This window comes from Onychomys torridus, chromosome 2, assembly GCF_903995425.1.
Source record: "Onychomys torridus chromosome 2, mOncTor1.1, whole genome shotgun sequence".
Classification (NCBI taxonomy): Eukaryota; Metazoa; Chordata; class Mammalia; order Rodentia; family Cricetidae; genus Onychomys; species Onychomys torridus.
The window spans coordinates 102,430,851-102,442,884 of record NC_050444.1 but is presented as its reverse complement, the minus strand read 5'-3'; the positions used below and the strand labels follow the sequence as shown (position 1 = coordinate 102,442,884).

At 34.4% G+C, this 12,034-nt stretch overlaps 1 protein-coding gene across 8 annotated transcripts in view; it reads right to left on the bottom strand.

Annotated features, from left to right (window-relative positions):
- The window catches only part of Cntln (centlein), a 253,782-nt gene that overhangs the window by 130,786 nt on the left and 110,962 nt on the right, over positions 1–12,034 (bottom strand). For 7 of the 8 annotated variants that reach the window (XM_036178204.1, XM_036178206.1, XM_036178205.1 and 4 more), the window contains 2 exons: positions 5,527–5,691; positions 3,823–3,948 (listed from right to left, as the gene is read on the bottom strand). In XM_036178204.1, coding sequence (XP_036034097.1) covers positions 3,823–3,948; positions 5,527–5,691 — 291 coding nt within the window. The remainder of the gene's footprint in view (positions 1–3,822; positions 3,949–5,526; positions 5,692–12,034) is intronic. The other variant, XM_036178208.1, reaches the window with a different exon arrangement.

Genomic DNA, 12,034 nt, shown 5'->3' with positions numbered 1-12,034 from the left:
AGAACAACAACATTTGTGGAAGTACTAAGATATGTGACATAACCAAGTATATATGATAAATGTGTCTATACATATCTACAGATTAATAATGCACATTATACTAAAGGCTCATGAAAAAGAAATATTTTAATACTTGGTTTACAATAACAATTTAAGCCTGAACCATTTTTCCCTCAACCACACTCTGATTGATTTCTGGAAAAGTACTATTCCATAGAACAGCAAAGGCCATAACAAAAATTCAACATATATTAATGAGTAATAGCCTAAAAAGCAAGAAAACAGAACAAAATATTTCAAAATCTAAATACTTATATATAGGTGCCCCTTTTTCCATCCTCAGAGGGGGAAAAAAACATGTTGTGTCCTATTCCTGATATGTTAGAACGTGATCTTTTCTTTGAGATAGGATTTATACAAAGGTAACTAAATAAAAATGAGATCATTAGGTGGGTCCTAATCTAATAACATTCTGTCTTAGTTAGGGTTTCTATTGCTGTGAAGAGACACCATGACCACAGCAACTCTTATAAAGGAAAACATTTAATTGGGCTATCTTACAGTTCAGAGATTCAGTCCATTATCATCATGGTGGGAAGCAAAGCAGTATGCAGGCAGACATAGTACTAGAGAAGGAAAGTTCTATATCTTGATATGGAGGCAGCATGAGGAGCTGGTGTGTCATACTGGGCATAGATGGAATATATGAGATCTCAAAGCCCACCTTCACAGTGACACACTTGCTCCAAAAAGGTCACACCTATTCCATCAAGGCCACACCTCCCAATAGTGCCTCTCCCTATGGGCCAAGGATTCAAACACATGAGTCTATGGGGCCATTCCTACTCAAACCACCCCTTCTACAATGGTAAAATAGAGACACAGGGACAAAGACATATAGGAAGACAATGTGAAGACATTGGGGAAATGCCACCTATAAAGCCAGGAATATCTAAACAACAAGAAATGAGGAAGAAGGAATGGGACTAACCCTCAGCAATCAGAGGAACTGGTGTGGCTGATGCCTTGCTTTTTAGCTGGCCTAGCCTGTAGAACCTCAAGATAATTCATTTCCATTGTACTAAGTCACTCAGTTTGTAGTACTGCCTTACAGCAGTCCTAGAGAAGCAGACACATTTATTATCATCACTGTTACCATTACTATTTGTGGTGCAGGCAATAGAAGCCAGAGCCTTCCAAACACTGAGCCTGGATTCTACCACTGAGCTATATCTCCCAAGCCAGGTGTGGAAAATTTAACTCCCATTATGAAGTATTAAGACAGCAGAAACTTAGTGTGACCTCATGCTTAGAGGTCTAGTCTATGTGAGACAAGTGAGATTAGACCAGTTTTCTTTTCTTTTTCAGTGAAGACCTCAAGACTGAATTGCAGTGGCTTAGTAGGAAGAGAGAGAGCACATCATACATGAGCCTGATGACTTTTCCTGAGGAAGGTTATGGGGATCTCACCATGTGTAGGACCTGGTACCCTAAAGAAACCACTTATCTCTGGTATTGTGTTAGTAGCAAAAGCATACACTAATTAAGTGATTAAAGCAGACAGCATTCCTCAATCTGTTGAAAATCTCAGTAATAAAACAAGATTTTTCTATATGTTTGACCATACAGAGACACTGTCTTCCCTTGTCTTTTGATTCAAACTCAGACTTTAACATCAACTTACAGAGTGTGTCCTGGTTCTACAGCCTGAGGACTCAGACTGGAACTATACTGTTGACACTCTTAGACCTCCAGTTCCTAACTACAAATCTATAACTTCTATAACTATATGAATCAATTGCAATTTAAATAAACAACCCTGTATAAAAATATGATAGGGATGAATATATGTGTATGTGTGTGTGTGTGTGTGTGTGTGTGTGTGTGTGTGTGTATATATATATATATATATATATATATACATACATACATACATACATACATACATATACATATACACACATGCATGCATACACATGTATATACTCTTTCTTTCTTTCTGACATAGTCTGATGAAGTATCTCAGGTTGGCCTTGATGACATCACATAGCTGAACTTCTAGCTCTCCTCCTCCTCCTGAATGCTGAGATGGCAGGTGTGCTCTAGGGTCCAGTTTTATCTAGAGCTGGGATTAAACTGAGGACTATGTGCTCTCTTGGCAAGCACACTACCAGCTGGTCTGTATCCACACATTCTTAGCTAAAGACAAGGACCAAGAGGACAAGCAACACATTGTGTCTTAGCAAGTTGCATAAGAATTGAATAATACATGCTGACTAATTAAAATGATCAGTTAATTCCTTGTGTAAACAAATAAATAGACTCCAATATTTTTCTGCATTCTTTGTAAACTAAACTAAATGTTGGATGACATAATCTGCCTTTTCTTTTTGGTGAAAGAATATATGATCATTTTTGTTTGTTTTAGAAGAATAGTTTAACTATGAACAAACATAAATAATGGAGAAAGGCAGAAAATTATTATTTATAGTGCATATATAACTATATCTCTAAACCAATTTTGATCTAGGAACAACATAAACTAGGCAAAAAAAATTCCTTAAGAATAACTATATACTACATAAAAAAGAATAGAGTATTTAGGACTGCAAGAAGGCTCAAAGGTATAGTGCTGGCCACACATAAGACCCCAGGCTCAACACAGAGCATTGCAATAGGAGAGGCTGTGGAGAATCAGTTATATGAGAGATACCAAAGGAGTGTAAGACTTCAGGTACCTGTGGATGAAGAATGAAAAAATCCATATCAAAGCCAGAGAAGAAAATTAAAGCCCTCCAGGGCCTGGGAATGTAGCTTAATGGTTAAGTACCTGTCTAGCAAGTGTGAAGCTCTAGGTTCATCCCCAGCATCACAAAAATAAGTAAACAGATAAATAGACGAGCCAGAGAGACAGACCCCCCATACAGTCACATAAAACTAGCTAACTATGCACTAAGAATTTCCTCTCATAAACAAAGCTCACTGAATATAAATTAGGAAGTATGTACTCTCAAAGACAAAGCAATAAGGTATATGCTTCTTAAAATGGGCATAGAATGAATTTAAAGACCACATGAAATGTTCTGTAATAAATTCAGTTGAAATGTAAAAATAATTTTTGGTATTTTTAACTATGTGTTTGCATTTGCTTTGTTTTGTTTTTGCAGGCTTGGAGATCAAACCCAAATCTGTGCATGCATTAGGTAAGTGCTCCACCACTGAGCTAGCTACATCCGTAGCTCTATCTGATTCTTATGTAAAAGTAACTTTATTATCAAATTCATTGATTTAGAATCACCTAGGAGACAGGACTCTTGGTATGTCTAGGAGGAGATTTCCAGAGAGGTTCACCTGAGAAGGGAAGATCTACCCTGAATCAAAGCAACACTACCATCCCATGCATGGAGGTCCAGACCAACTAGCATTCAGTGTTCATTGTTTCCTCTATAAAACAAGAAAAGTAACTAATACATATTTACAAGTAACCTGAGCAAAGTGAATACGGTATTTAATCCAATTTATTCTTAAAATATTTATCATATAATAAACAATAGGAAATTCTTTTTCTACTATCTGTGGTGTTGTGTTTTTGTGTCTAAAATAATGTAATAAATTTATTCCCAATTTTATTTGAAATTAATGAATAAGTATTCAATTTTCAAGTAGTAAATATTTTTACTACTTTATAATCCTAAGAAATCTCTTTTAAAGACTGTTTTTACATAATAATTAAATTCAGAAAGGAAAAACATGTGAACTGTATCCTTGTTGTTTATATTTATCTTTAAATGGTTTTAATTAAAGAAACGGTTTAATGTTCACCTTTAGCTGTAGTGTCTTCTCTAAGTTTTCAATCTTTCTTTCAGCTTTGTTCAGCTTCCTTAGCTCCTCGGAATCCAGGAAAGTGCTCTTTGGGGACAAAGACCTTGAGCGTTTCACAGGTGGTTCCTAGAGAATAAAACAAGGACATGGTTGAACTGTCTGAAACACTGGATTATGAAAGACATGCAAAATTAAAGAACAAGTAATTTTGAATACTAATAATGAATTATAAAAAAAAAAAAGTCCTGCATGGAATACCCGAGAAATAACAAGCAGAATTACCACAGTGCTGCAGCTAAAGGTTTCTCTGTGACTCGTTAATGAGAATATTCATTTACATTTACATTGTTTCTTTCAGAATAATGATGTCCCATTAGGGAAGACTAAAGGGTTATAGACTCAGAAATGCAAGAAACCTCATTACAAAGGAGGGGATAGAGGCTGGTCTAATTGCTCTATAAGGGTCCAAGGTTACACTTGATAGGACAACCAGAAACAAGAGGGAAAGGATTTTTTCCCCTTTGAAATAGTTTAACACACTGTGAAGTTGAAGGAACAATATGCTTGAGGAATATAAATACAACAGACAGTAGATCTTATACCATAATGACCATATGGTCATTAACTGTAATGTGGCCAACTAGAGACAAGAATGTGTGTTTATATTATGTAGCTCCATATACCAATCTGGAGACAGAATGCAGGAAAATGGCTATAAAGCTGGGCAGCAGTGTTCCCTTTTTATGCATGTCCTTACAAAAAAAGAAAGAAAATGTTTAAAATACACCTGTTCGTTCTTTCTTGGATTTGGAGATGAAAATAGTTTATTTTCAAACTTTAGCAATATAGCAAGTAACCAAATTTGGCCCTATAACTGTTTTTAATCTTAAGAATGTGTTCTTTCATTTAAATAAGGCTTGGGAAACTACCTCAAAATTATAAGAGCTGCAAAGTAAGTGATATTATGATGAAGAAATAAAATCCACGCTTGTGAAAATTACTAACAATACTATAAGGCATAAGTAACACTGCCATGGGTACACAGATCAGTCTTATTTAAAATGCTTCCTTCATCAAGGCAACTTGTTCTAATCATTAAAAAAAAGGGGGGGTTGGGGGACTGGAAAGAACCCAAAGCAATCATCCTCAGTTTGTGCTTACACAAAACACTCTTCTGATGTAACAGGTGTGAGGAAAAAAATGTTTAAAATGCCTTGCTTTTAGGAAAAGTTACTTCAACTTATATATAACCTTTCTATCAGTGAATATGCTATAGCATATTCTGCTGCATAACATAAATATATAATGCTTACCAAAAGAAGAAAGAAAAAGAGGAGTAGAGAAGTTTAGAAAAATATGCCTTGTAAAATTTGCTGATTTATCTTTATTGCTACCCTTTGAATCTCTAATAAAACAATTAATGTTGAAATATCTCAGTATTTTATATTCCCTGTGTCTTGTACTTTACATATCATACTGGAACAAAAATGAATATTATATACATTTCCTTTTACTTAAAATGACAAATTTAAGTAACTACATTTTACAATAAACTCTATCAAGTAGATGAGGCATACTTACCAAAAGCAAGTAAGTTTTTATTTCAATATATACAAGGAAAGAAATGTGTGCTTCTGTTTTTGACTTCCTCCCTTGCCTTGCCAGCCTCCTCCTGACAAATGAGTAAGATGAGAGAACATCTACCTTGCGTTTTCTGGCAGTGCTCTTCCCTGAGAAACTCTGGGCAGGGGGTCCACTCTCCAGCAACTTCTCATTTGCCACCTTCAGTTCCTTCTGTAAACACTCAATTTCAGACTTCTGTGAGACCATTAATGTTTCCAAGCCTGATAATGATGGCTGTTGGGACAACTGTCATTTAAAGTTTACGTGTCAAACCCCACATATGATATTTTATTTATATCATTTAAAAATATGGGTACATTTCTATTACATCATATAAATCATAAACATTCTTGGGAAAATCCATTTTAGCAGCAGATGGTAGGCTATAAGAGATTATAGAGCCCAGCTCAGTCATCATATGCACAAGGCCCTGAGAGAGATCAAGACCTAAATATCTAAACTCCCTTTATCTAAACCATATCTTTTTAATAGTGATCTTTTTCAGCTAAAACACCAAGGATCTATACAAATGTCTTCATAAGTAGTGTTGTCATATAGATTTGCAGAAAAACCTTTACATTGAAGCTCCATGACATATACAGATATCTAAAATCTATGAATCAATCACAAGAAGTTTGTGGCTATAGAGAAGTGTCTCATCCTTCTACCATCCAGAGACTGAGTCACAAGAGCAAAGGGCAGGAATCCAGGGGAGGAAAGCACCAGCACCATGGAGAGCTAGCTAGCCTATGAACTGTCACAAGTTTATAATCACACTTCAACAGTTCTGAGACATTTGACAATCAATTTCCTACTTAGGATTCTCTTTAGAAATCTACTCATATGTCATAAACTGCTGGTGGTTAGCCCCAAATTTCAATAATAGAATTCCCAGGAAACCTGCTTATGAAAACTAGCTTTCTATGATGTTTTACCATTTTCACTGAATGATCTGAGACCACAGAAAGCCATGTACAAATACATGTCCAAATTTATCACTTCTTTCACAAAAGATTAAATACAGAATCATTATGAAAATGGTGTTTTCACTGATTTAACCTTTTTAAAGATTTATGTATTTGTTTCATACATATGTGTTTGTGCCTGAGTATATGTATGTATGTGTACCACATGCATGGAGGAACCCCAGGAAGGTTGGAATAAGACATCTGATTCTGGAATAGGACTACCCTGGGACTGTAGTCACTAAGCATGGGTGGCTATAAACAACCATGTGGGTGCTAACAACTGAATCCAGGTACTCTGCAAAAGCAGCAAGTGATCCTAATTCCTGAACCATCTCTCCAGTCCATTTTTGTTTACTTAATCACATTAAAATGCCAAATCATAGGATGTTAATACTATCAATATGGATCCAGTAGCCCTGAAAATCTTTTTATAACTTTAATTATGCACAATCCCATGCTTCCCAAATGATATTACCAAGAACTTTGACAACATAAAAACACATAATGTACACACATGTATATAATGTGTGTGTGCCTATCTGTATATGTACATTCTGAACAAAGGTAATACCACTTTGTTCCTATTTCTGTTTTCAAATTCAATAGAACAGAAAAAAATTCCCAATCCTAACATATAGTTTGGGGAGGAGAGAACTATTTTTATTTGTATGCTTTTACATTTAGAATTTCTTGGCATTTAAATCACCTGATTAATATCCAAGGGTTCATTTACCATGCTTTGAACATTTCCTTCAGAGTTGTTTGCCTTGTACTGTCAAAAATCACACATCACTTTCTTTTGGACAATCTTAACACACTTTTCTTCCATAGTCTAAGTGATTTGCCCTTTTTCTTTTTCCTCCTATTTTAAGCATCATGCTGTTTTTATTCTTTGATTTTTCTCCTCCTATTAAAATCAACCATATGCTGTTCACAAATATTTCATCGCCTGACAAACTAAACATATTTAAAAGTTATATTGCTCTTCTCTATGTCACCATCAAATATTACAAAAGAGATATACACATATATGTGATATATATAATATATACAATAAATAACACTGGTTATCATATGTTATATACTATATACATTATGCTATACATTGCTATATTAGATTATATGATATGTCTATTATATAGTATTGATATTATCCAAGATAGGTTTTGTGTATTCCTAGATGTCCTAGAACTCACTCTTTAGACCAGGCTGGCCTCAAACTCAGACATCCACCTGCATCTGCCCCCTAAATTATGTTATTATATGTGCTACCAGATCTGGCTACAAAGGATATATTAACATCCTGTCTTTTTCTAAATAAATTTTTAATAATTGTTGAAAGTCAACCCAATTTTTAAAATAAAACAGAAATATAATCTTATCTTATGAGTATATTTAATAATAAATTTGAGGTTCTTTTAAAAAGTGAATGTTTAAGACATCTGTGGATTACAATATGATAAGCTAAGATTATTAAAAATTAATATGCATTGAAGAATAGGTCAAATGTTCATAAAGACATTAAAAGGCTCCAAGAGCAGATACTGCCACTGAAATTGTATCTTACTTATACTATTTCCATTAATAATAGTGATATTTCTAATAATAAAACAGATGTTTAAGCAGCATTTTTTGAAATTTAACAAATAGCTGTTAAATTTTGAAAAGAATGATAATTCAAATCCACATAGGATCCAGAGGATAATGCAAGCAAGTGAAATGGGTTGAACTTGGTTTTGAAGTCATTAAGCAACGACACTTGTATCCATCACCCTATACAGTTTTACTGTTCTTTTTTCAAATTATGCTTTCATGTCCTTTAAATGAGAAAATTTCTCTTGATGAGAGATGTTCACGTTTAACTTGTTCCCTTAAAACCACCAGCTTTTGCGTATAAGTAAAGTCCAGGCATGGTGATGAATACCTGTAGCCTCAATGCTTAGTACAAGGCGATTTCTGAATATGAGGTCACCATAGCATACAATAAAAATAGCCTGGGCTTCAGAGCAAGACTCTGTCTTTAAAAAACCCACCCACTGGCTAGCCTGGGCTTCAGAGCAAAACTCTGTCTTTAAAACCTCACCCAAACCAAACAAAAACATAATACCAACATGATGTGTAGACACATTCCACATTACTGTTCTGGTTCAAGGAATTCATTCCTGGTATCTCCACTCGATTGTTTTTAAGGAAAATATAACTTTTTATAGATCTACTAATTTCCAAGAGAAACACATCGAAACATTAGTTGGTCCCAATTTATGAGTTCTATGAATTAATAATATTGTGAGCAAAATTTAATCTGCTATAAATTTCTAGAGAAATGTAAAAATATGTATCAAAGTCCTTAAAATATACTGAATATTATAATTATGCTAAGGATTCATCAATATATCCATGAGAAATTAAGCAAAGAAGGCTATACACAACACAGAGAGTGTCCCAGAAATGTATAAAACAAAACTGAACTTTTACAGTGTGGGAATTTTTAAAGTAGGATTAAATGTAAATTTTCATACTTTTATTTTTTCAGTGACCATTTCATTAAATATTTTTCATTTTTTCTAGAAATAAAAGGAATGAAGACAAGTCTGATATATTACTGCAGACTTTCAAGGGAGAGATTATAATCTTATTCTTTAAACTGATTTTTAAAAGTCAGTATATATTCATAAACATTTATAACACTTACTTACTTGTGTGTATGTATGGTGGGGTTAGATGTGCATGTATAAAGGCCAAAGAACAACTTGTTGGACTTTGTTCTTTCTTTGTCCTGTGGGTGCCAGAGATTGAACTCTGGTCCATGAGTTCAGCAGCAAGCTCCTTTGCTCACTGAGCACCTGGTCAGCCCTCAATGGACAGCATCAAGAACATTTTCATGTGTGCAGAAAGATATAAGTATTTCCCAGAGTCCTTTGTTTGTTTTGGTTTTGGTTTTTCAAGACAGGGTTTCTCTGTGTAGCCCAGGCTGTCCTGAAACTCCAAGATTCACCTGTCTCTGCCTCTAGAGTGCTGGAATTAACAGTGTGCACCACCACTGCCTAGCTTTTCCTGCAGTTCTTCTATTCCTGTCACTTATCCCCACCCAGTTCCCCCTATTATTCATATCTTAAATTATGATTAATCAATATCCAAACATTTTTGTTAACTAGATAGTCTATTTAGTTTTCTTTATTTTTTTTATTTCAGTTTTCCATCTAGGATACATTATGTTTGCTTGAAGCTCCTCTTGACTCTGTTTCTCAAATTTTCCTTATTTCCGATGCGTTTGATTGATTATTATATGATGTACATCAAACAGACTCTTTTCCTCATACTACACTAGGGTTATGAGTTTTGCACAGAAAGAGATAATACAGGAACTATATCATATCACTGTCATTGTAGTACTATAAATGATAACATTTAGTCCATATTCTATTGCTACAACAAAACATCTGGAGCTATATCATCTATATGAAGAAAAATGGCTTATTTATGACAGAGTTTTGGAAACTGGATGTCCCAGCAAAATGGTTCCAGTTTTGAAGAGGGTCTTTCTAGCCATACCTCATAACAACAGATAGCACCAAGGCAAGAATATGTTCTAGGGACAGATCAAATGGTTATAAAGGAAGCCAGAATATCAAGCTCATTTTCTATAAGAACTCTGTCAGCAATGACCTGACTGATCTCACAAAAACTACACTGACTCCTTCCAAGTACAACACCCCCAATAACCTAATTATAGCCAACCAGCCCCATTTAAAGGCCTTATGACTTAACATCACCACATTGGAGACCAAGTGTCCATCAAATGAACTTTTGGAAGATAAATCATAGCAAACCACAGTAGCTAGATACCATCAACAAGGTTTGTGACTACAGATGAGGATGTTGATTACCTGAGTGAAGCAGTGTTTATTAGACTACCATATTATAAACTCACTCTTGTGTCTTACGGGACTGTATCTTGATCTACTCTTCACAAACTTAACAAAACTGAATATAAACATGTAATTATTTGTATATACATTGCACATATATAATGGAATATATCCTTATATATTATCATACATACATTTCTACTTTAAGGGCTGTTTATATTCATAACAAAATCAAACAAACCAAGCCCCTTCTTCATGCAAGCCCATTCTTAAAATCAAACCCTTAAAAATCTTAGAATCGGGTTGGGGATTTAGCTCAGTGGTAGATCGCTTGCCTAGCAAGCACAAGGCCCTGGGTTCGATCCTCAGCTCAAAAAAAAAAAATCTTAGAATCTTTGATCTTATTAATATTTTTTTCTATTATAAAAACTCTTGAGGTGCATTTTAGTTTACATTCCAGAAATATCATGGTTTGGTGTGAGGCTATAGTTAATCTGATAAGAAATAAAAAAGGTTAGTGGAATATGTATGTAAAACCCTCCAGTTGGAAATAATGACTGTTTTGTTTGGTGGTAAGGATTGACCCCAGGGCCCTATGTATAATAAATAAATTCTGTGTAACATCTTTACACATTGATCCTTCAGGTAATTTTGGTTTTTAAAAGTATAATGGAAACTGAGAAGTAAGTAACTTTTCAGTGTTGTGTCAACTGTTTAAAAAATAATAATATAAGTTGTCAAGATACAGTGGTACTTGAGAGAGAGGATCAAAGTGGCATGATCCTATCTCAAAAACAGCCAAGGGCTGTGTATCTAGAGTAATGATAGACGGCTTGCCTGGCATACAAGGCCCTGATTCCTTCCAACCCCATAAACAAACAAACAAACAAACAAACAAACAAACAAACAATGTAATGCAAACCCTGAGCCTGTTTCCTTCATCTGAGCCAACAGTACACATTGCTGTCACAACAGAGGAAGCTGACTGGGCATGTGTTACAAGTGCAGGCTGTTTCACAGCTATCAACAGTTCCACTGTAAATTAAATTGTTTGGTTTATCTCATCCTATATTGAAACTCCTTAAATACAATATCATTTAGTGGCAAAGTATTTAGTTTTTGCTATTTTTACATACATTATCTTACTTATTTAAGAAATTTATGAATTCTAAGCCTGACAAACACAATGTAGCCTTTTGGGGAAAATATAATGTAAAAAAAAAATTATCTTTCAAAAAATTCTTCTAAAGGAGAATTGCAATGAAATCAAGTATAGGTATGTGTATTTTTAAAGCCTATAATATGTGTGTGTTTGAATATATAATACAGATATATGTCAAAGACACTGGCAATTTAAATGTTCCTTGTAAAACAAGTAAACTTTACAAAATGTGACATGGAATATAAAAAGTCTATATATCATATAAATGATTTTCTTCTCATTAAAAACTGAACTCTGTGTTTATACTTAACATTTTACAAAATGGCTAATTCCACAAATGCAGAAATACATTGGCTGACAATTCATAGACAAGCATCGTTACCTGAACTGTCCATAACCTAAGATACAGGCCTTTAAGGGAGAAGAAATATTACAATTTAATGATACGGCCAATCAAAAGTTTTATCACTGAAGTCCACAAAAGACACCAGCATACTGCTTTTTACCTATACCTTATTTTTACAAAGGCCACTAAACTAATTGTGTAATATCGAGTATTGCAGCTAGCACGCTCTTTGCACAGAACAAAT